General features: G+C 49.7%; 1 protein-coding gene across 1 annotated transcript; it reads left to right on the forward strand.

Annotated features, from left to right (window-relative positions):
* Positions 1-282: 282 nt before the first annotated feature.
* LOC142316912 (uncharacterized) lies at positions 283-24,940 on the forward strand. The gene is made up of 11 exons (XM_075352689.1): positions 283-421; positions 15,569-15,666; positions 16,501-16,686; positions 16,763-16,886; positions 17,872-17,960; positions 18,046-18,115; positions 18,210-18,298; positions 18,384-18,453; positions 18,556-18,665; positions 18,818-18,932; positions 20,972-24,940. Exons 2-11 carry the CDS (start codon positions 15,589-15,591, stop codon positions 22,459-22,461), a joined length of 2,421 nt encoding a protein of 806 aa, XP_075208804.1. The 5' UTR covers positions 283-421; positions 15,569-15,588; the 3' UTR covers positions 22,462-24,940.
* The last annotated feature ends 383 nt before the right edge of the window (positions 24,941-25,323 follow it).

Here is a 25,323-nt window from a genome sequence, read left to right on the forward strand (position 1 = left end):
AACTCTCCTTTGATCTCACCTGAGAGCTGGAGCCATAGACACAGCAGCGTCACCAATCCCCCAATATAGAGTGCGGGGGAAATATCCTCTATAAAGAAGAACTGCCTGAATGACGGCAAATATTCCACTGGCTGATAACAGAGAGAACAAGACGTCCCCGCACCCAGCAGCTGAGACCAGCAGGGCAGTTAAGTCTAGAATGTAGGGGCTCCTTCCAGGTTAGTGGGCGTGGCGATGTTTCCTCCTGTACACTACAATCACGCGTCGCTATCACGTGACAAATGACGTCAAACCTGGAGGGAGCCCATACATTGTAGCATATACGGGAAGGTCTTGCTGGTCTATGCTGCTGGGTGCGGGGACTTCTCGTTCTCTCTGTTATCAGCCAGTGGAATATTTCCCGTCATTCCTCGGAGTCTGGGTATGTATATGACACACGGGTCCCCTCCTCCGCCGCTATTCTTCAGGTGAGGTGTCCGGGGCACTTATCGTGGTGAGAGCCGTTCTCTTTCTGTCCCCAGTCTCCGGCCGTCCCTCCGCTCCCCTGCACTGTGTCACCTAAGCTGCTGCAGAACCTCTTTTTTTTAGTCGTTTGTTCTAAATGTGGTAAAATCTGCAATGAATCAATCCTCCACTAGATGGCGGCACGGCGGACAATGGAGGCTGGGCGGCGGACAATGGAGGCTGGGAGGCTGCACAAGGCTGGGCGGTGGATTGCGGAGGCTGGGAGGCTGCACAAGGCTGGGCGGCAGATTGCGGAGGCTGGGAGGCTGCACAAGGCTGGGCGGTGGATTGCGGAGGCTGGGAGGCTGCACAAGGCTGGGCGGCAGATTGCGGAGGCTGGGAGGCTGCACAAGGCTGGGCGGCGGATTGCGGAGGCTGGGCGGTGGATTGCGGAGGCTGGGAGGCTGCACAAGGCTGGGCGGCGGATTGCGGAGGCTGGGCGGTGGATTGCGGAGGCTGGGAGGCTGCACAAGGCTGGGCGGCGGATTGCGGAGGTTGCACAAGGCTGGGCGGTGGATTGCGGAGGCTGGGAGGCTGCACAAGGCTGGGCGGCGGATTGCGGAGGCTGCACAAGGCTGGGCGGTGGATTGCGGAGGCTGCACAAGGCTGGGCGGCGGATTGCGGAGGCTGCACAAGGCTGAGCGGCAGATTGCGGAGGCTGCACAAGGCTGGGCGGCGGATTGCGGAGGCTGCACAAGGCTGAGCGGCAGATTGCGGAGGCTGCACAAGGCTGGGCGGCGGATTGCGGAGGCTGCACAAGGCTGGGCGGCAGATTGCGGAGGCTGCACAAGGCTGGGCGGCAGATTGCGGAGGCTGCACAAGGCTGGGCGGCAGATTGCGGAGGCTGCACAAGGCTGGGCGGCGGATTGCGGAGGCTGCACAAGGCTGGGCGGCAGATTGCGGAGGCTGCACAAGGCTGGGCGGCGGATTGCGGAGGCTGCACAAGGCTGGGCGGCGGATTGCGGAGGCTGCGCAAGGCTGGGCGGCGGATTGCGGAGGCTGCGCGAGGCTTACGTTGGCTGATTATTCAGTAATTATTTATTTTCTGTTTTTTCAGGTTTAAGAACAAAAATAAAAAAATCACAATAAAATACAACGAGGAGCCGAGAGGTGGAGACACCGAAAAGCCACAAAATATAACCTGCACCAAAGTGTGATACTGAAAGGGTTAAAGGGAACCTGTCACCAGTTGTTTCACTATTGTGCGCACTAGAAAAAGGATTTTTTTAAGAAACTTCTTGAGTGTGGGATTAGCGCAGTTGCATTAAAAAAAACGCACCAATGACGCACAGAAAAACACATGCATTTTTACCACGTTTTGGTGCGTTTTTTGCAGGTTGGTCCCTGCATTTTTTAATGCTTTAACAGTAATAAATAATATAGATGGATGGATAGATGAATTAAATAAAAAAAAAAAACCGACGTGAGGTCCCCCTATCTTTTGTAGCCAGCTAGGGTAAAGCAGACGGCTGCAGACCACAGCTGGCAGCTTCACCTTGGCTGGTAATCAAAAACTGAGGGCACCCCACGCCGTTATTTTACATTCAATAAATAATTTAAAACAAAAAACGTGGGGTCCCCCCCCCAAATTGGATCACCAGCCAAGGTAAAGCAGACAGCTGGGGTCTGGTATTCTCATACTAGGGAGGTCCACCGTTATTGGACCCTCCCCAGCGTAAAAATAGCAGGCCGCAGCCACTCCAGAAGTGGCGCATCCATTAGATGCGCCAATCCTGGTGCTTCGCCCCAATTCATCCAGTTGCCCTGGTGCGGTGGCAAACGGGGTAATATATGGGGTTGATGCCAGATGTGTAATGTCACCTGGTATCAAGCCCTGGGGTTAATGATGTCAAGCGTCTATCAGAAACCCAGTCAGTAATAAAACTTTTTTTGTCTATTTTTTTTTTTTTTATTTAAAAAAAACACTCCCCAAAACATTCCCTCTTTCACCAATTTATTGAAAAGAACAATCAAATCCAGGTCCGGCGTAATCCAATGAGGGGGTCCCACGGCGATCCATACCATAGTCACTGTCCCATTCAATGAAGAGCAGAATGTTCCCCATTGGCTGGGAGAGCCGTGCAGTGACCTGAGCTAACATCATTAGGTCAGCCCAGGTCACTGCAGGGGATGACGAGCGCCGACGTCAGGAGGTTAGATGAGATCACTATCTGCTGTGACGATTTGCAGTCCTGCCATCAGTGCTGTCACTGACTTCCATTGCCCGCCGCGTTCTCAGCAATACGCGGGAGCCCGTGACGTCACCGCTAGTGACAGTCTCGGGCCGCCCGCGAGACGGGCATAGACGGCAGTGACGTCAGGAGGCAGGAGATCGTCACAGCAGTAATGATCTCATCTCACCTCCTGACAGCAGCGCTCATCATCCTCACGGCTGCACGCACTGCAGTGTGAGAAGCTGCTGATACTGCGGGCAGACACTGACACTGCAGTGCAGGCAGCGGCGGGGCTGGAGCGGGACACGGACTGCACGGGCACCTGATGGAGGTCACACGGAAGCGCTTCTGTGCGGCTTCCAGGGATTGGGTGTGACCTGTGTGTGTTTACTCTCTGCTCCGCTTCCTCTTCCTGTCATAATGACATCACTTCCTGCAAAACGCAGGCAGTGATGAACATTATGTCCCGAAAAACGTGAAATAATGCGGGAATAACGCAGGAAAACGCAATGAAACGCACCGGATTTGCTGCCTGCGCTATTTCATGATTACATTACAGTCAATGCAGTGAATAACGCAGTTACCTGCAGAAAAGAAGCGACGGCTCATTCTTTTTCTCAAGAAAATCTACAGAAAGAATTTCCTTGAGAAAAAAACGCATTGTGCGCACAACTAATTTTTTTGCCATAGGTTTGGCTGGGGAATGTCTGCAGAAAGGTTACAAGAATTTCTCAAGAAATTTCTGCAGCAAAAACGCAGTGTGTGAACATAGCCTAACAAAAAGTGCCCCCTTCTGCAGCTCCGGGGCTGCATTCTATGAAGGTGCACCTTGGCCCTGACTCCCCTTCCAGACCCCAAAAATAACTTTATAAAACCTGGCTGTTACATATGCTAATTACCTGTGGGGTTCAGATGGGCGTGCTCATGTGCCTGCGCATTTACGTCACCAGCGCCATGCTCGTACCTGCCTATAATCTCGCGCCTGCGCATTTAGCTCACCGGCGTGCGCGAGGGCAGCTGTTTTCTGCTCTGCCAGCGATATGGCAGAGCAAACTGCGCCTGCGCAAGGAGACCCAACTGCACAGGCGCGACATTTTAAAATGCAACGAGGATGATGATGGAGGCGTCACCCATCAATCAAGAAAGGAGGACGGCGAACAGCGGCAGGAGGGGGGAAAGGAGCAGAAAATGAGCCCGCCCATCTGGCCAACAAATTAGAATACCTAATAGTCAAGTTTTATAAAGTTATTTTTGGGGTCTGGAAGGGGAGTTGGGGACAAGGTGCACTTCATAGACCACAGCCCAGGAGCTGCAGAAGGGGAGACTTTTAGTTAGGCTATGTTCACACACTGCGTACCCAGTACGTCATGGGTCGTTAAGGCCTGAGCCACACGGCATGAAAATCGGTGCGAGTGGAGTGTGATAAATCATCGCATTCCCCTCGGACCAATATTAGCCTGTGTGTCAGCGCACATGAGCAATTATCCTCTCAGCCCTAATCGGACCGAGAAAACAATGGCAGCATGCTGCGGGGGGAATGTGAGACTCTTTCTCTCGCACCCATTCAAGTCAATGGAGTGAGAGAAAAATCGCACTGCACTCGCGTTACACCGGTGTACTGTGAGTGCAGAGCGAGAATCGCACTAGCCGACTACGGAGGAGAGAGGGAGAGAAATCCCTCCCTCTCCTCCTCAGCGCCAGCCCTCTCCTCCTCAGCGCCGAACCTCCTCTCCTCAGCGCCAGCCCTCTCTTCCTCAGCGCCGGACCTCCTCTCCTCAGCGCCAGCCCTCTCCTCCTCAGCGCCGGACCTCCTCTCCTCAGCGCCAGACCTCCTCTCCTCAGCGCCAGCCCTCCTCTCCTCAGCGCCAGACCTCCTCTCCTCAGCGCCAGCCCTCTCCTCCTCAGCGCCGGACCTCCTCTCCTCAGCGCCGGACCTCCTCTCCTCAGCGCCGGACCTCCTCTCCTCAGCGCCGGACCGCCCCTCCTCAGCGCCAGCCCTCTCCTCTTCAGCGCTGGACCTCCTCTCCTCAGCGCCGGACCTCCTCTCCTCAGCGCCGGACCTCCTCTCCTCAGCGCCGGACCTCCCCTCCTCAGCGCCAGCCCTCTCCTCCTCAGCGCCAGCCCTCTCCTCCTCAGCGCCAGCCCTCTCCTCCTCAGTGCCGGACCTCCTCTCCTCAGCGCCAGCCCTCTCCTCCTCAGCGCCGGACCTCCTCTCCTCAGCGCCGGACCTCCTCTCCTCAGCGCCGGACCTCCTCTCCTCAGCGCCGGACCTCCCCTCCTCAGCGCCAGCCCTCTCCTCCTCAGCGCCAGCCCTCTCCTCCTCAGCGCCGGACCTCCTCTCCTCAGCGCCGGACCTCCTCTCCTCAGCGCCGGACCTCCTCTCCTCAGCGCCGGACCTCCTCTCCTCAGCGCCGGACCTCCTCTCCTCAGCGCCGGACCTCCTCTCCTCAGCGCCGGACCTCCTCTCCTCAGCGCCGGACCTCCTCTCCTCAGCGCCGGACCTCCTCTCTTCAGCGCCGGCCCTCTCCTCCTCAGCGCCGGACCTCCTCTCCTCAGCGCCAGCCCTCTCCTCCTCAGCGCCAGACCTCCTCTCCTCAGCGCCGGCCCGCCCCTCCTCAGCGCCAGCCCTCTCCTCCTCAGCGCCAGCCCTCTCCTCCTCAGCGCCAGCCCTCTCCTCCTCAGCGCCAGCCCTCTCCTCCTCAGCGCCGGCCCTCTCCTCCTCAGCGCCGGCCCTCTCCTCCTCAGCGCCGGCCCTCTCCTCCTCAGCGCCGGCCCTCTCCTCCTCAGCGCCGGCCCTCTCCTCCTCAGCGCCGGCCCTCTCCTCCTCAGCGCCGGCCCTCTCCTCCTCAGCGCCGGCCCTCTCCTCCTCAGCGCCGGCCCTCTCCTCCTCAGCGCCGGCCCTCTCCTCCTCAGCGCCGGCCCTCTCCTCCTCAGCGCCGGCCCTCTTTCTCCTCAGCGCCGGACCTCCTCTCCTCAGCGCCGGACCTCCTCTCCTCAGCGCCGGCCCGCCCCTCCTCAGCGCCGGACCTCCTCTCCTCAGCGCCGGCCCGCCCCTCCTCAGCGCCAGCCCTCTCCTCCTCAGCGCCGGCCCGCCCCTCCTCAGCGCCGGACCGCCCCTCCTCAGCGCCGGACCTCCTCTCCTCAGCGCCGGCCCGCCCCTCCTCAGCGCCAGCCCTCTCCTCCTCAGCGCCAGCCCTCTCCTCAGCGCCAGCCCTCTCCTCCTCAGCGCCGGACCTCCTCTCCTCAGCGCCGGCCCGCCCCTCCTCAGCGCCAGCCCTCTCCTCCTCAGCGCCGGACCTCCTCTCCTCAGCGCCGGCCCGCCCCTCCTCAGCGCCGGACCTCCTCTCCTCAGCGCCGGCCCGCCCCTCCTCAGCGCCGGCCCGCCCCTCCTCAGCGCCAGCCCTCTCCTCCTCAGCGCCAGCCCTCTCCTCCTCAGCGCCGGCCCTCTCCTCAGCGCCGGCCCTCTCCTCAGCGCCGGCCCTCTCCTCCTCAGCGCCGGCCCTCTCCTCCTCAGCGCCGGCCCGCCCCTCCTCAGCGCCGGACCTCCTCTCCTCAGCGCCGGCCCTCTCCTCCTCAGCGCCAGCCCGCCCCTCCTCAGCGCCGGACCTCCTCTCCTCAGCGCCGGACCTCCTCTCCTCAGCGCCGGCCCTCTCCTCAGCGCCGGACCTCCTCTCCTCAGCGCCGGACCTCCTCTCCTCAGCGCCGGACCTCCTCTCCTCAGCGCCGGCCCTCTCCTCCTCAGCGCCAGCCCGCCCCTCCTCAGCGCCGGACCTCCTCTCCTCAGCGCCGGCCCTCTCCTCCTCAGCGCCAGCCCTCTCCTCCTCAGCGCTGGACCTCCTCTCCTCAGCGCCAGCCCTCTCCTCCTCAGCGCCAGCCCGCCCCTCCTCAGCGCCGGACCTCCTCTCCTCAGCGCCGGCCCTCTCCTCCTCAGCGCCAGCCCTCTCCTCCTCAGCGCCGGACCGCCCCTCCTCAGCGTCAGCCCTCTCCTCCTCAGCGCCGGACCTCCTCTCCTCAGCGCCGGCCCGCCCCTCCTCAGCGCCAGCCCTCTCCTCCTCAGCGCCGGACCTCCTCTCCTCAGCGCCAGCCCGCCCCCCGCGGCTAAGGTCTGCTCGCACAGTTGGACCTCAGTCGCAGAGACACTTTCATGACACTCGGCTCTGCTGTACTGCCAGCGTGAGCCAAGTGTCATGCGAGGATCACAGTAATCCCCGTGTGGCCCCCGGCCTTATAGTGACAGGTTCCCTTTAAACGATCCGACACCAGCGATGCCCACATGTGAGCCAGGTCTCTGCAGCCCGGACCAGACCGGCCAAGGTGACAAATCAGAATAAGGAACTGGTGATTTTAAGGAGTTAAATGTGTTTGGGCCCAGACCCGGTCTGGTCTGTTCCGGGGAGACCTGGGTTAGATATGGGGTGTCACTGTGTAATGGGGGGTCAGGCAGTGGCCATTAACCCTTTCAGTATCTCGCTTCGGGGCCTGTTTTATCATTTTTGTGGCGGCTGTCAGTTCCTCCTCCTCGCGGCTCCTCAGTATTTTATTGTTATGATTTTTTTTATTTTTGTTGTTAATCCTGAAAAACACAAAAGTAAATAATTACAGAATAAGAATCCGCCGTCCTCCTTCACAATGGGAATAACTATCAATTCCTCCATGTCTGATCAGACCCCAATGTGGGGGCTCCCGTCTCGCTTCTTCACCATCACCGTTTTGTAATGTAGGCCTTGTAAACTGGGCCCCCCACGCTAAAAACCGCAACCGTCCTTGAAAATGGCGCATTGTTTCTTAGCGCCATTTCCAGGCACTTTACCTGGCTCGTCCAGCGGCCCTGATGGTGGTGGCACGCTGGGTAATAAAGGGGTTAATACCAGCTTTGTATTCTCAGCTGGTACTAAGCCCGAAATTCATGGTGTCACGCCAAATTAGACATGGCCACCATGAATCTCTAGTAAACAGTAAAAAAAAAACCATAACACAGAGATTTTTTTTTTTTATTAGAAGTAAAATTAAAAAAAACATTTAGCCTCCATCTTTATTATAAAAAAAATCCTTAGTCTAACGTGGTCCACAGGTAAAGCATTGTCATCAGACAAGCGTCTATACACAGTGAGAAGCAAAGAGAGCAATGTCAGCTCTGCTTCATCACTGTACAGACAAGCGTCTATACACAGTGAGAAGCAGACTGACACTGAGGGTATGATTCCACTTACGTATGACTCGTGCAGTCTCGCATCCGTATCACCCGACACAGACTGACACTCTCCGGACACGAGCACCTCAGCTACATGGAAATACATACAGCTGACCGCTCCTGTCAGGAGCGTGTTCGCTGTACCGGGTGATACCAATGCGAGACTTGCACAGTGACAGTCAAAGTTTAATCGAATTTATGAGCCATGGGCTCGGGTGAACCCTGAGGTCACTGCGAACACGGCCGAAAACTGCCGAAGATTGCCTAGTGACAAGCAGTACAGTGAAAACTTCCGGGGGTAAACACTGGACCTTCTATGATGTCATAGCCATGTGACCAGTCTGTAAGCCAATGTCTGTACAACATTCACACCAGACTGGTCACATGGCTATGACGTCATGGAAGGTCCTTTAGTCAGTGTTGATTACCGACGGACACAGCAATGATTGGACGTGGAAGCAGAAGCGACCGGTAGACAAAGTCTGCAGGATGCGTCGTGGGACCTGTAAGTATGAGCAACAAGATATGTGCCAAAATAGATAAAATATATCACATTCTTATTGGGACATATTTAAACACATATGTGATGACATGGTCTCTGAGTGCCTCGCATGGGTTAACTTTCTTAACATTCAGCCAGACATGAAGACCGTTTGTTTATAGATGGGGGATAATCCCTCATTGTTCTACAAGACTCTTGGGAGTTTAGTATTGAAGTTTTTGTTGACTCATGTAATTGTTTTGGCCACTGAAGGCCAGACACACAGATAACTCAATTATGCGAACTTCCCATTGTATTACTAAGTGAATTGCTAGATGTGATGTAACTTACCTGTCTCTCCCTCATCTCTGGATATTTGAATATAGCTTGAAATTCATCCAATAAGAGAAGCAACCTTGGACAACCAATCCGATAAGGGCACAGGATATCCGAAGGGAAGGTTATGGCTATAAAAAGGGACTTCTTTAAGTCACCAGTTGTTGATGGATGTTGCATGATCCAGTCTAAAGGCCCCTTTACACACTGAGACTTTCTAGCGATCCCACCAGCGATCCCAACCTGGCCGGGATCGCTACAAAGTCTGGTGAGTCGCTGGTGAGCTGTCAAACAGGCAGACCTGGCCAACGACGCAGCAGCGATACGGACCTGCAGAACGACCTAGCTAGTCATTGGGGACGTTGTAAAGCAGCTTTTTGAAAGGGAAGTCGCTAACGAAGTCGCTGTAAAGGCCCCTTTACACACTTGAGACTTTCTAGCGATCATGCTGCACAGCGGGAAACAAAGGACCAAAGAGTGGTCCTGAGAGATGTGTAGCGATCAGCGACCTCACAGCGGGGGCCAGGAGCTGATGTGTTTCACACACTGCAATGTCGCTGGGGAGGTCGCTATTACCTCACAAAACCGGTGACGTTACAGCGATGTCGTTTGCGATGTTGCAGTGTGTAAAGCCACCTTAAGCTCTTAGGAGCTGGCTAGGGGATCAGAACCAGGATGCCTTGTGGACTCGGTCTAGGGACTTTGGCTCCAACTAGAGGATCAGTTGGCTACATGGCTTCAATCTAGGGACTTTGATTCTGATTGGAGACCATATCCACAGTCTAGGGATTTCGACTCCGGCTGCCAGGATTATATCATATCATCATACCAGAGACTACTTAAGGAAGAAACCCAGGTTGGGACAATCCAGTCACCTGGTACAGACTTTGCAGACCTCAGACAGCTTCCTAAATCTGGCGTTATTCCAGTCTCGGTGGGTGCCCGCCGAAAGCGGGGTGCTGCTGGATTGGAGTAAATAGCCCTGGAACCTCTGAGGCACGGACCTTCTAATCCCTGGTGAGCAGCGGAAGGGTGAGACTCTGTTGCCTGTTACATTTGTGTGTTTTGCTGGTTATGTGTTATGTGCCGTTAATTGTTTGGGGATCCAATAAAGTCTAATTATTGTGGTTCCCTCACCCTGTGTTGTCTGAGTAGTGTTACGCCCACGGTTAAGAGGCCGGCGTTCAGTTGGGATGAGCCCTGAGCCACGCTGTCTTTCTAAAGGCAAAATGGATACAGTCGCACACTAAATGCCATCAATGTATAAGGGAACTCTGGTACTGCATTACTGCTATATGAAAAAATGAGATTTTTAGTTTATGAATTGGCCAATGCATGTAAGCCCGGAAACCAACGGCAAGGTAAATCTCAATATTCCGGGTCCCTAACTAAAATGCCACTATCTAGGTTAAAAACATCCATGTCTGGGCAGATAGACTAAAAATCTAACTTGAAATGCCACTATCTGGACTAACCTCCATGTCTGGGCAGCTAGGACTCCTGGTATAAGGATTGTGAACACAGCCTGGTTTATAGGGCGGAGTGCTCAGTCAGAAAGAAACTCACTGCAAATATTTATAAAAAACTGACCCGCACATCCTACAAGTAATATAGCAGTAATGCAGTACCAGAGTTCCCTTATACATTGAAGGCATTTAGTGTGCGGCTGTATCCATTTTGTATTTGCTAGGTTTTTTCAGCTGGCACCTATACACACTTGTAGGATGTGCGGGTCAGTTATTTGAAATATTTGCAGTGTCTTTCTAAAGGCGGCGGGTTTTAGTGGACGAGAGCACCCACTGACCCCTGTGTCCCCACCATTGGTGGCAGCAGTGGGATACTACTCAGCCTGATTTATCCAGGGGAGCTGCAGTGGACTGGTGTTTTCGGACACCGTCCAGGGCTCAACAACCAGGGAGGCACATAAGCATACCCAGCAGGCCATAGGGGAGGCATTCAGGTTTCGGACGCTGCCATGTCCAACCCCACCAGCTCAGCCATGGGACAAGGACCAGAGAGGAGTTACGACCGCAGCAGTAAATGGATGCTACAGGATCTGTGCCAGAGGCGAAAGATTATCTACTGGAACGCTGACACTCGGTCAGACTTGATCCAGAAATTAGTCCGTTGGGATGCCCAGAATGATGCAGAGGATGATGAGGATCCCGCCGATATTGACCCAGAGGATTTAAACTATGTGCCACATCATGGATCTAGTGACAATCTGGAATAAACTTGGTCCAAAATGGCTCAAGCCACAGCGTTGTTGGATGCATTGGGGCCTAGATCCTCAAGGGAAGAGAGGTCTTATGTTCTGGAATATGTTTATGGGATTCCAGCTGCCGTACTGCTAGCACCAGCCGCTCGAGAAGGATGGTCCCGCTACCCAGCAGAAGCTGCACCAAAACAAAGGACTACAAACAGGGCCTGTGACTCACCCAATCTATGGCGCTGTTATACATGTGGGCGCCTTGGACATATCGATAAAGATTGTCTCCAAAACCGAGGCCCCATGCTTGGAGCCCATCTGCCAGCTCAACCGGTCAAGGTCTATGACATTCAGAGCCAGGGACTACGAGTCACTGGTTCCTCCATTACCCTGGTAAGCCCAGTTATTGTTTCCCCAGAAGACCATTTACCAGATTCCCAATTATCCCTCTCCCTGACTGAGGGCCAGCGCTCGGACATCCCTCTGGCATGTGTGCAGTTGGACCTAAGGACCGACCAGAGAGAGGTCGAGGTGAGACTTGTGGACAGCCTCCCCACACCTGGTATTTTGGGGACTAACCAAGAAGCGATCGATGTGGGACTTGTGAACAGCCTCCCCATACCTGTCATTGTGGAGACTGACCAGAGCAAGGCTGATGTGGAGCTTATGAACAGCATCCCCACCCCTGTTATTTTGGGGTCTGACCAGGAAGAGGTCCATATGGAGCTTATGGACAGCCTCCCCACACCTGTTGTTTCGGGGACTAACCAGGATGAAGTTGATGTAGGGCTCATGGATGGTCTCCCCACTTCTGTTGTTTCGAGGACTAGCCAAGAGGAAATTGAAGTGGGGTTCATGGATGGCCCCACCAAGCCTGTTGTTTCGGATACCACCCAGAGGGAAGTGGAAGTGGGGCTTGGGGATTACCTGCTCACACCAGTCATTTTGGAGAATGACCTAGGACTAGGACTATCCAGCCAGTTTGTAGCAGCCATCACTCACTTCCAAGCCAAGCAGGACCCTGATGTGGATCTTTCTAACATCTTTTCCAAGGATAATTCACATTTCCAGTCTCCAGCATCCACTTCTGAGCCAACAACCGTGAGTAAGCCTAACCAGACTGTGGCTATTGACTGGGGGAAGATTGATAATAAGAAATTTATGCAAGCCCAACTCATGGACCCCACCTTAGTGCTTGTCCGCAATATGGCTGCTCAACCTGGGGGAGGTAATCAGGGGGAGGTGTATAGATGTGAGCCTCTGATGCTGACCTCACCATGAAAAAGGACAATGCCATCAAGAGGAGACGGATGATCGGAAGCCCATCCTATCTGGCTAATATTAAGAAGTGGGAGGAATGTGACGACCTGGACTCTGAGTGCCTCGCATGGGTTAACTTTAACATTCAGCCAGACATGAAGACAGTTTGTTTATAGATGGGGGATAATCCCTCATTGTTCTACAAGACTCTTGGGAGTTTAGTATTGAAGTTTTTGTTGACTCATGTAATTGTTTTGGCCACTGAAGGCCAGACACCCAGGTAACTCAATTATGCGAGCTTCCAATTGTATTACTAAGTGAATTGCTAGATGTGATGTAACTTACCTGTCTCACCCTTGTCTCTGGATATTTGAATACAGCTTGAAATTCATCCAATAAGAGAAGCAACCTTGTACAACCAATCCAATAAGGGCACAGTTTATCGTAAGGGAAGGCTATGGCTATAAAAAGGGACTTCTTTAAGTCACCAGTTGTTGATGGATGTTGCATGATCCAGTCTAAGCTCTTAGGAGCTGGCTAGGGGATCAGAACCAGGATGCCTTGTGGACTCTGTCTAGGGACTTTGGCTCCAACTTGAGGATCACTTGGCTACATGGCTTCAATCTAGGGACTCTGATTCCGATTAGAGACCATAACCACAGTCTAGGGATTTCTACTCCGGCTGCCAGGATTATATCATCATACCAGAGACTACTTAAGGAAGAAACCCAGGTTGGAACAATTTGGTCACCTGACTACAGACTTTGCAGATCTCAGCCAGCTTCCTAAATCTGGCGTTATTCCAGTCTCTGTGGGTGCCCGCTGAAAGCGGGGTGCTGCTGGATTGGAGTAAGTAGCCCTGGAAGCTCTGAGGCATGGACATTCTAATCCCTGGTGAGCAGCGGAAGGGTGAGACTCTGTTGCCGGTTACATTCTGTGGTTTTGCTGGTTATGTGTTATGTGCCGTTAATTGTTTGGGGATCCAATAAAGTCTAATTATTGTGGTTCCCTCACCCTGTGTTGTCTGAGTAGTGTTACGCCCACGGTTAAGGAGCCCGGCGTTCAGTTGGGATGAGCCCTGAGCCACGCTGTCTTTCTAAAGGCGGCCGGGCCAGCGGACGAGAGCACCCGCTGACCCCCGTGTCTCCACAGGAGAGCACCCGCTGACCCCCGTGTCTCCACAGGGGAGCACCCGCTGACCCCCGTGTCTCCACAGGGGAGCACCCGCTGACCCCCGTGTCTCCACAGGGGAGCACCCGCTGACCCCCGTGTCTCCACAGGGGAGCACCCGCTGACCCCCGTGTCTCCACAGGGGAGCACCCGCTGACCCCCGTGTCTCCACAGGGGAGCATCCACTGACCCCCGTGTCTCCACAGGAGAGCACCTGCTGACCCCCGTTTCTCCACAGGAGAGCACCCGCTGACCCCCGTGTCTCTACAGGACAGCACCCACTGACCCCCGTGTCTCCACAGGAGAGCACCCGCTGACCCCCGTGTCTCCACAGGGGAGCACCCGCTGACCCCCGTGTCTCCACAGGGGAGCATCCGCTGACCCCCGTGTCTCCACAGGGGAGCACCCGCTGACCCCCGTGTCTCCACAGGGGAGCACCCGCTGACCCCCGTGTTTCCACAACATATATCAAACAATTGAGTAGAAGTTACAAGGAGTTAATACATCCCAGGTGGGAAACAACCAAATGAAAGTGATAGATTAACCCCTTCATGACCGGCCAATTTTTTTTTTTTTTTTTATTTTTTTTTCCGCCATTCTTATACCGAGAGACGTAACTTTTTTATTTTTCAGTCAATATAGTCATGTGAGGGCTCATTTTTTGCGGAACGAGCTGTACTTTTAAATTCAACCATACGTTTTTCCATATAGGGTACTGGAAAACTGCAAAAAAATTCCAAATGCGGAAAAATTGCAAACAAAGTGCGATAGCACAATTGTTTTTGAGATATTTTATTCATTGTGTTCACTATATGGTAAAACTGATGTATCGTTGTGATGCTTGAGGTCAGTGCGAGTTTGTAGACACCAAACATGCATAGGTTTACTTTTATATAAGGGGTTAAAAAAAAATGGAAGTTTGTCGAAGAAAAAAGTGGCACACGTTTTACGCCATATTCCGTGACCCGTAGCGTTCTCATTTTTCGTGATCTAGGGCTCAGTGACGGTTTATTTTTTGCGTCTCAAGCTGACATTTTTAACTGTACCACTTTTGCGCAGATGCTACGTTTTGATCGCCTGTAATTGCATTTTGCGCAAAATTTGTGGCAACCAAAAAAACGTAATTTTGGCGCTTGGAATTTTTTTTACCGCTACTTCGTTTATCAATCAGATTATTTGATTTTATATTTTAATAGATCGGGCGTTTCTGAACACAGCGATATCAAATGTGTATATTTTTTTTTTAACCCTTTAATTTTCAGTGGGGCGAAAGAACGGTGAGTTGAACTTTTAGGTTTTGTTTTTGTTTTGTTTGTTAATTTTTTTAAAACTTTTTTTTTTTACTTTTTTTTTTATTTTACTAGTCCCCCTAGGGGGCTATATGCATCAACAATCCAATTGCTCTGCCCTATCTGCTGATCACAGCTACACAGCTGTAAACTGCAGATATGCTCATTTTCTGCCTCACTCAGCTCCAGGCCGAGTGAAACCGGAAGTATATCATGTGAGCTACAGGAGTCATCACATGACTCTGTGCAACCATGACAACCACCGGAAGTCACATGATCATGTCACGTGACTTCCGGTATCGGCCGGTAAGTAAATGTTTACCACTGATGCCGTTATAATGGCGCTGTCACGTATTGACAGCACCATTTAAGGGGTTAAACAGCACGAGCAGATTACGATTTTGCTCGTGCCTGGCAGGCACACATCTCAGTTGTGAAAATCAGTGGAGATGTGTGCCGATCGCTGCATGCTGCCGGCGGCAGACCGTGGGTAGTAACACTATGACCTCTAGGACGTAATATTAATGCCCACGGTCGTTAAGGGGTTAAAGAGCATACACTGCAGGTCAAAAGAACTTACATGTGTTCAAATGCAAGTAATCCAATATATTCTCCTAGGCACAATAAATTCATATATTTATCACCTAATGTTGCCATATAGTGCACAACTCACCCATAGGGAAGTCCACCACAAACAACCCAACGCGCGTTTCGCAAGATGCTTTATCAAATGAGGAGTAATTGTTTGATATGTGTTTTTTAAATATGTCCCAATAAAAATGTGATATATTTGATATATTTTGGGTGATTTGATCTGGTTGTTCTGGCCACATATGTTGTTGTTTAGCTAGACTTTACAGAATGTGTGATTTTGACCTCTCCTTTTTTATAAAGGCGCCTGCAGGACGAGGTTTCTACTTGCTAAAGTTTTCTAATTTTTCCCATATAAAACAGTCCTGAATGAGCGACTGAGGATGGACAAGGACAGGAAGGAGATTACCAAGAAAATATTAAGCTTCACTTTGGAAATCCTCTACCTGCTGACCGGAGAGGTGAGCGTCTGTGTGAAGGTCAGACAACATTCTGCTCATTTTGTTGTCATCGTAATCAATGTGCCGGGATTAATGTTGTGACGCCAATGACAAGTAGTCACAAAGAGATGAAGAAGAGCGGGTAAGGCAAGAGCATCAGATGCCAGAGCTTGGAGACGAGGGATCGGAGAAGAGGGCGAGGCAAGAACCAACAGGATCAGATGCCGGAGCCTGGAGACAAGGGATTGAAGAAGAGAGGACAAGGCAAGAACATCAGATATCAGAGCCTGGAGATGAGGGATCAAAGAAGAGGACGGGACAAGAACCAACAGGATCAGATGCCAGGGCCTGGACACGAGGGATCGAAGAAGAGGGCAAGGCAAGAACCAAGAGAATCAGATGCCAGAGCCTGGAGACGAGGGATCGGGGAAGAGGGCAAGGCAAGAACCAAGAGAATCAGATGCCAGAGCCTGGAGACGAGGGATCGGGGAAGAGGGCGAGGCAAGAACCAAGAGAATCAGATGCTGGAGCCTGGAGACGAGGTATCAAAGAAGAGAGGGCGAGGCAAGAACATCAGATGCCAGGGCCTGGAGACGAGGGATTGAAGAAGAGGGCAAGGCAAGAACCAAGAGCATCAGATGCCGGAGCCTGGAGATGAGGGATCAAAGAGGAGGGCAAGGCAAGAACCAAGAGCATCAGATGCCGGAGTCGTGGAGACGAGGGTTCAATAGTTTTTGTTTGTGTTTTATTAAACTATAACAAGGAGGCCTCCTCCATGTCAGAGGTTTCTGCACTAATGTAGACAGCCATTCTTCATGAGCCCTGAAACTACAAAGATTTCTCTTGGTCACACAGGATTACACACTGGTGAAGAAAACCTTGGGTGACTGTGTGACTCCCAGCAGCCATGAGTCAGGTGGGCGGAGCATGAGGCGTTGCCCCACTACAGAGCTGCCTCACTCACACTCCTGGATACATGAGAAGAACACTAACAAGATCCTAGAACTCATCAACAAGATGATCGAGCTGCTGACCGGAGAGGTGGGAATGCTGGGACATTAATACGGGACCAGCACTGGATGATTCTGGGTAATAACAGTATCATTGTGTCTGTCAGGTTCCTATAAGGTGTCAGGACATCGCCGTCTATTTCTCCATGGAGGAGTGGGAATATCTGGAAGGACACAAGGATCTGTATGAGGAGGTCATGATGGAGAATGACCGGCCCCCGACCTCACAGGGTAAGAGGAGACGTATATATGAGCCTTGTTCTCACTGTTGTGGGCACAGACTGATATGAGCATTTGAAGCCATAAGACAGTCCTGTGCTTACACATGTGTAATCACATGTAATGTCCGATTCATAGGGCTCCATTCTCCTGCCAGGTGTCATGACCCAGGTCTGTATCAGCCGCTGTGGTTTGATTATTTCACCAGCTCCGGCCTGGTCATGTCAGAGGTTAACTCCTCCCGGCCTTACTCTGGTTTCCGGGACACTATGTCCTGTTGCTGCACCTCCAGTTCAGTGCCAGTGATAGTTTATTCTCTGCAGTATGTGTTACTGGCTCTAGTGAGTTACCTGATCTGTCCTGCCTCCCAGCTACCTTGTTCTGACCTATACTTTCATAGTTTGTCCGTCTGTCCTGGTCCCTGACTACCCACTCCTCTTTATTGTGTACCCTTCCTTGTCTCTTATCCCTGTCCCGACCTGTTTGTTCTCGTCCCTTGTTTGTACTTGGACTTTCCGGCATCTGACCTGTATCCTCGTTCCTAACTTCAGTTTCATCTCTCCCCTCTGTTGCATACGTGACTTCCCGTCTTCTGACCCTTGGATATCACCTGACCATGATTTGATTATCCCTGTGCTATTGATGAGACCTCCTGCTGCTGACCTGGTTTACTGACTACTCTACTGCCCTCTGGTGGTTTGCCTTCTAACTTCACTCTGAAGCTTCACTGCTTGTAGCTTCAGTGTCTCCCTAAGTACAGTGTGACACCAGGTTTTCTCATTATTCGGGTTGGTTTAGCAGACTATGCTTTTATTTTGCAGAATCATCACACAAAAATAATATCCTGGTCTATTTTCATTAAACTTGTCATCTTATCGTTCACTTATGTCAGTGAATGGCTACAGTGACATATACTGGAGCATGTAAGAGGATCCTGTCAATCAATTCTTGTTGCCCAAACAGAATGAATCAAATCTGTTTTTCCTGTCTCCTACAGATGAAGGAAACCCACCAGAGAAATGTCCCCGTCCTCTGTATCCCCAGGACCGGCCAGAGGAGACTCACGACGTCCCGGAGAATCATCAGGTAGGTGGGGCCGAGGTCTCACCGAAATAAGACTATAGGAAGATGGAACCAAAGGCCACGTTACATTGTTGTCTTCTCTATTTAGGGTGAAGATATGTTGGATATTAAGGTCAAGATTATGGACAAAGAAGAGGAGATGGAGGCCAATCAGTCGTGTAAGGAGAGGAGATCATCACTGGTTGTAACAGAGTCTCATCTAGATACAACCATCATCACATGCAACCAATCTGTTCTGTGTGTCTCCTACAGATGACAGGAATCCAGCAGAGAGATGTCCCCGTGCTCTGTATCCCCAGGACCGTCCAGAGGAGAATCACGACGTCCTGGAGAATCATCAGGTAGATGACACTGAGCTCTCACCAAAATACAAATCTAAAAAAATGGAACCAAAGGCCATGTTACATTGTTGTCTAGTCTGTTTAGGGTGAAGATCTGATGGATATTAAGGTCGAGGTTATGGATGAAGAAGAAGAGACTGAGGACGATCAGCCGAGTAAGGAGGAGAGATTATCACTGGTTGTAACAGAGCCTCATCTAGATACAACCATCATCTGATCATCACATGCAACCAATCTGTTCCGTGTGTCTCCTACAGATGACAGGAACCCACCAGAGAGAAGTCCCCGTCCTCTGTATCCCCAGGACCCACCAGAGAGATGTCCCCGTCCTCTGTATCCCCAAGACCGTCCAGAGGAGAATCATCAGGTAGATGGAGCTGAGCTCTGTACCAAATCTATAGAGGGGGGTGAGGACATTTTCCTCCTGCAGTCATAGATGTCATAGAATTCTTGTTTAAATTCATTGGATTTTCCCGTCTATTTCCCGTATTGTACTGAATCATTGTATTGTCAAATCAGGGGGAAGATCTGACTATTATTAAAGTGAAGATTAAAGCTGAAGAAGAGCGGATGAAGGGCAATCCTTCGTGTACGAGTGAAGTGGGAGATAAAATTCCAAGAGATTTTCCCCTAGGTATGTAATAATTGAATTCACAGCTTTCTGGAGGTGAGGTGCTGCCTTAATGCTGCAAAGGCAATTAAGTTTTTAGGACCATTTCAGATGAGTTTAAAACAGTTTGATTACCCCAAAATGTAAAAAAAACAACCAAACTGTTCTGCTCTTACCTAACTTAAACACAGGAAAAGTGAGAAATGAAGTCTGTAGCACATTAGCTGCACCCACACCCTACTGACTCCTGTACAGATTAGAAGATCCCTAGCCACCCAAGTAAAAACACTAACTCAGACCTGGCTACCTGAAAGGCCATCGAGCAGTTTCTCGTACCTCCTAAGGAACCAAAGGGGACTTTCTACTATTGCACACTGAGCCGAAAACCTGTGGTGGCAGCAGAGGTGAGAGCAACCATTCCTCTGACTCTGGGGCGTGCTTACATGCTAAGGGGGCCAACTAGCCAAGGGAACTAACGCCCTTGAGACTAGTCCCTGGCCTCATTAGTATATGATAAGATTTTTAGAAATACTTATTCTGAAGATCTCTTTATCTATGCTACTAGATACAGGGCTGGTTAGGCAGGGATTAGCAATATGCACCCAGAGCTGCTCCTGCTCCTCAGTGCATATTGCGCCTGACAGGTTCCCTTTAAAACACAAGGGGGGAAGGAGAATAATAAATGAAAGCAAGGGAAACCTGCCACCAACCTAAGTGAGTCCAGAGGAAAGGTGCTGGGAAGGTAAATGAACAAACACAGAGCAGTAAACCACTGGTCTCTGCTTAGCGGGAAAAATCCCTAAAGGCCACTTTACACACAGAGATAAATCTTTGGCAGATCTGTGGTTGCAGTGAAATCATGGACATATTTTTCCATTTGTACACAGCCACAAACCTGGCACTGATTGTCCACAATTTCACTGCAACCACAGATCTGCCACAGATTTATCTGTGTATAAAGTGGCCTTTAGTGGCGGGGCTGGAACTCCTTAGCTCTAATCCACCTAGAAATATAGCCATGAAAGAAGGCTGGTGCAAGGAGAGTATAAACAAGAGAGAAACGCCGGACTAGCAGCAAAGCAAGCTAAGAAAAGCTGAGAGAAGAGAACCATCAGCATCTGGACTGAGACCGACTCGGCTGTGAGACACACGCTCAGATCACAGCCCCCGGCCCGCACCGGCAGCTCTCCTAATCTGAGCTAACCGCTTCATATGTACCGTACATGTGAAATCACATAGAGCTTTTTTTTTTGTTGTTGTTGATTTTGGGAGCAGATTCTTCTCCAAATGAAAATCCTCATTAAATACTCGTTAAATAAGACCAATGGTAATTTCAATGCAAAATCCCACCTGTGCCCATTGTTTTTTTTTTCTTTCATGTGGAAAGATGAGCAGCATGGCAAATAATGGTGCTTTTGCTTGAAAAAAAAAAAAATCTCTAAATTTGACTGCAGAAAAAAATCGCCCCATACACAAAGAAACCACAGCAAAAAAAAAAAAATATTTTTTAAGTATTACTTGATGCGGATTTTTCCGAAAGAAAAATCAACTTAAATAAACCTCCATGTGCACATGTCCCAAGGCTGGTATTACACATGTAATTTCTAATACAGGGGTTTATATTTGCCTTTCCTTGTGAATTTTCTCCTGCACCATGAACGGCATCTGTGTTTCCAGCCTTGAAGTGTTATACGAGCTTTTTAGGCTGAAATTGCAGCAATTTTGAAGTAGTTGGTCTTTTTTTTGTTGTTAACGCCAGATGTAGACTCCAAAAAGAATGAGAAATATAAATGAAAGATTTGCAGTTCTTTCTACTGGTTCCACTTCTAGCTTTGGCTCGAAAAAACTGCATCAAAACTGCATGTGATTTGGGGGGAAAAAAGTAGCAAAATTCTTTTTTTTTTTTTAATCCTACAGAAAATCCCTTGGAAAACATTATAAAAATGTATGAACTATAAAAGTAAAATCGTATAATATCTACACCTATTTTGGAATATTATTATGTATTTTTCTACTTTTGTAGTTTAAAGAAATTTACCAAAATCCATCTTTAATCGTTACAGAAAATCCCAGTAAAAACATCATATTACCGCTGAATTGTAAAGTAGAAGATGAAGATGTCATGCAGCGCTCCTCAGGGGAAAACTTCATTACCTTTAATGCACATCCGGGACTTCACAGTACAGATCTCTCATATAATCACCTAAATCATGAGTTTTCTACTTGTGACCGATCAGAGCTTCTTACGACAAGTACAGATCAGGAAGAGGAGAAATCATTTCAATGTGAAGGATATGGAAAACCGTTTTCACAAGGCTCAGATCTTTGTACACACCAAAGAATTAACACAGAGGATCAGCCATACTCCTTTTCAGATTGTGGGAAATGCCTTACTTATAAACCAGGGCTTTATCATCATGTATTAAATCAGACAGGTAAAAAGCCATACTCCTGTTCAGAATGTGGGAAAAGTTTTGACTATAAATCAGCACTTATTCAACATGAGAGAAGACACACGGGGGAGAGGCCATTCTCCTGTTCAGAATGCGGGAAATGTTTTACCAAGAAATCAAGCCTCACTCAACATGAGAGAATTCACACAGGAGAGAAGCCGTATTCATGTTTAGAATGTGGGAAATGTTTTACAAATAAATCAAATCTTGATACCCATGAAAGAATTCACACAACCGAGGTGCCGTATTCCTGTTCAATAAGTGGAAAAAGGGACACAGTGGTGAAGCCTTTTTCATGTTCACTCTGTTCAAAATGTTTTACAAAAAAAGCGAATCTTATAAGACATGAGAGAAGTCACACCGGAGAGAAGCCGTATTCATGTTCAGAATGTGGGAAACGCTTTCAAGATAAATCAGGTCTTGTTGTTCATGTGAGAATTCACACAGGAGAGAATTTATTTCCATGTCCAGAATGTGGGAAATGTTTTACAAAAAAAGCAGAACTTGTTAAGCATGAGAGAATACACACAGGAGAGAAGCCGTATTCCTGTTCAGAATGTGGGAAATGCTTTTCCGTTAAATCAAGTCTTGTTAAACATTGGTTAATTCATACAGGAGAGAAGCCGCATTCCTGTTCAGTATGTGGAAAGTGCTTTTCAAATAAATCAAGCCTCGTTAAACATAAGCGGATTCACACAGGGGAGAAGCCGTATTCGTGTTCAGAATGTGGGAGGTGCTTTTCAGATAAATCAAGTCATGTTAAGCATATGAGAGGTCACACAGGAGAGAAGCCATATTCCTGTTCAGTATGTGGCAGGTGCTTTACAAATAAATCATGTCTTGTAACACATGAGAGAATCCACACAGGTGAGAGGCCATTTTCTTGTTCAATACGTGACAGGTGCTTTAAAGATAGAACAACTCTTGTTAAACATGAGAGAACTCACTCAGGAGAGAAGTTGTATTCGTGTTCAGTCTGTGGGAAATGTTTTACAACTAAATCCAGGTGTGATAAACATGAGAGAAGCCACGTGGGAGAGAAGCCGTATTCCTGTTCAGTAAATTGGAAATATTCTACAGGTAAATCTGATCAAACATGAGAGAAGTCACACACTAAAGAAGCCGGTTTTGATGCTCTGTAGGTGGAAAAGCTTACAGGAAAATCAAATTTCAAAGCTCAGAGAATTCACAGATTACACTCATGGATATAATGGGGGGGAGAAGAGTCTCCATTACTTTCTCAGCAGTGCAGCCAAGTTATTTCTGTGAATCTTGTTCCTTGTTACTGTACGCATAAATGCAGTACCATTATGGGAGAATGCAGTGTGACATTGGGAAGAAGTAAGGACACCATGTATATATATATATTTGTTTTCTGTAACATTCTTTTTCACTGAGTATATGAAGATAAATGGTGTTGGAATAGAACAAAAAAAAAATTTTTTGTTAAAAGAATCACAAATATGCCGTTTTCTTCTGTGACTCAAATCCATGGAAACAGTAACAAGTATATAAGGGATTATGTTGCAAATAATCCTCTCCTGTGGAATAGAGGAGCTCTGCAGTAGGCGAACAGTCCGCCCCCCCCCCCTCCCGGGTTATAGAGGCTAACTGCAGCAGGTGAACAGTCCTCCCCTGGGGAATAGAGGAACTCTGCAGAAGGCGAACAGTCCTCTCCTAGGGAATAGTGGTGCTCTGCAGCAGATGAACAGTCGTCTCCCGGGAAATAGTGGCGCTCTGCAGCAGGCGAACAGTCCTCTCCTAGGGAATAGTGGTGCTCTGCAGCAGGCGAACAGTCCTCTCCTGGAGAATAGATGCGCCCTCTGCAGCAGGCACACAAGAAAGTTCTCAATTTCTGAAAATAGGAATAAAAAAAATAAGCAAATTAATATTTCCTCATGCTCTTATTGACACATGGTGGCTCCTAAATGATATAGTAATCATTGCTCTCACTGGGCCATCGCACATGCTCTTCGATTCATGAAAAAGACATCTAATTTTGAATCAATATTGTATCTTGGAGCTGTAGTTTTTCCCTTCCCATGACAGCATCGTACGTGAGAGAGTGTAACTGCCCCCAAGAACAGGTAACCTTTCTGAAAATAAAAGGGGTGGCACCTCTCAAAAGCCCCAGTGTGGTTTCCTGTTCCTGGAAGAGGATACCGAAGAATACCTCGGGAAGTTTCTCCAGATGAGCGGATCTTGGGGGCCAGGAGGTCTCCAGGATCCAGATATCATGTTGCCGCACTCTGGTCGCATGCTGCAGGTTTTCCCCCCTCCAAGCCCGACGTCGCACAAGCGGAGGTTCTCTTGGCAACTTCCGGGCTGTTGGACCGCAGGGGTCGGGTTCTGGCCAGAACTCCATCCTCCATGTGCCGCGTCTGGAGCGGTGACATCACGGCCGCTTCCGGGTTCAGAAGGCGGAGCTGCATGCGCTGTCACGTGTCGCTGAGAAGTCAGGTCAGGCACGAGGCCAGAAGTGGTGGCGCACGCCAGGGATGGCGTCACAGGCCACCTCCGAGTTCGGAATGTGCGTGTGTAGTATTTAAAAAAAGTGACGGGACATTTGAACCCTGTTGATCTGACGGGCCTGCAGTGGTCCTCCAGGATGGAAACTCTCACAATGTCGCATTCAGGAGACTTCTATCGCCGCCGCTCTGGCTGGTCTCCTGTGATTTGTGACCTGCCGGCTGCACCAATGTTTCATGAAGTGTGCAAGAGGTCACAACTCTATTGTCACGGTCCTCTCCCTGCTGTTTTGAGACTAGTGCCAGCCTTAGGACTGGAGCCTCCCATCCCCATCTTGACTCCTCTTTTAAACGAAGTTTCCTTTGGCATTGTATGAGTTAATTTCAGGTTTTGTTGCCAGCAGCTCTGAGAGGGGCAGGTCAGCTGTAGCTGCTTTGGGCCCATGCCCATTTAGGTTAAATACTGGAGCCGTCCCTGTCCATGATTCCAGGGTCTATAAAAGTAGTTAAACAAGGTCTTTTGAAACATTGAATGACAGCTGCGCACTCAATAATTCCGAGAAAGTGGCGGTCATCCAATGCCCCTACCTTAGCAGACTGGTTGGCTGAAATGGATTTCTTAAGCAGAATGGAGAGATCGTCTTCCTAAAGTGAGATGCACCCAGAATGATACTAAATGGTATGGCAGAGCTGGATTTTGTTTCGGGATTCACCCCAATTTGCACATTTTGGATAGAGTTCTATGTGAGGTAAAGGTATATCTTGGTTTGGGACATATTGTCTAACGTGAGATTCTTAGGATCCCCCTCCCCTCCCCCTCCTGACTTCTCCCTCCCCTTCTATATTTTTCTCTACCTAAATATCTTTACTCTGATTTTTTCTTTGTCTCTTTTCTCTTTCTTTTGTGTTTCTTAATGGCTTACATGGTTCAGTAATCAGACTCGTATGTTTATACAAAATATGTAGATGTTTGGTTTTCATTATTGAATGAAATATGGTTTTGTTTGACCAGCTGTTAAGTCATATGATGGATTGGAGAAGAGTCTTTATTTATCTTGGAATGTGATTGTTTATACTTTTGTAATATTCAATAAAATCTTGATTGATGAAATACTGGAGCCTTCCCACCAGTTCTTGCTGTTGTTAGAATTTATTGCTACTTTGGCCAGCCTGGTGGAAGGAGCTGCTGAGGAATTACCCTGTAGCCATCCACTTGCTACTTTAGAGTCCGTCTGCTATGGTGATGTTTGGTGTTTTGTATCCTATTTATTACCCTATCTGGCTTCCCTTTCCCTAGATGTTTATTAGTGGAGTGGCGAGTCTAGTGTACTCGTCAGTCTACTCCTTAGACAGGGTGAATTTAGGGCCAGCTGAGGGACCCAGGTATCCTGCTCGCCGATAGGTTGAAATAACCTGTATAGGGACGCTAGGGAGCTCAGGAGTCAGCTTTAGGTGAGTTCAAGAGGTGCCCCCTCTCCCTAGCAGCAGGGTCCT

Source organism: Anomaloglossus baeobatrachus, chromosome 6, assembly GCF_048569485.1.
Source record: "Anomaloglossus baeobatrachus isolate aAnoBae1 chromosome 6, aAnoBae1.hap1, whole genome shotgun sequence".
Taxonomy (NCBI): domain Eukaryota; kingdom Metazoa; phylum Chordata; class Amphibia; order Anura; family Aromobatidae; genus Anomaloglossus; species Anomaloglossus baeobatrachus.

Bases quoted from the DNA above. Each gene is read 5' to 3' on its own strand.
- LOC142316912 (XM_075352689.1), top strand. From the start codon at position 15,589: ATGGACAAGGACAGGAAGGAGATTACCAAGAAAATATTAAGCTTCACT. The intron at 16,887-17,871 runs GTAAGAGGAGAC...TGTCTCCTACAG, and splicing joins CCGGCCCCCGACCTCACAGG to ATGAAGGAAACCCACCAGAG. The intron at 18,666-18,817 runs GTAGATGGAGCT...TTGTCAAATCAG, and splicing joins GTCCAGAGGAGAATCATCAG to GGGGAAGATCTGACTATTAT.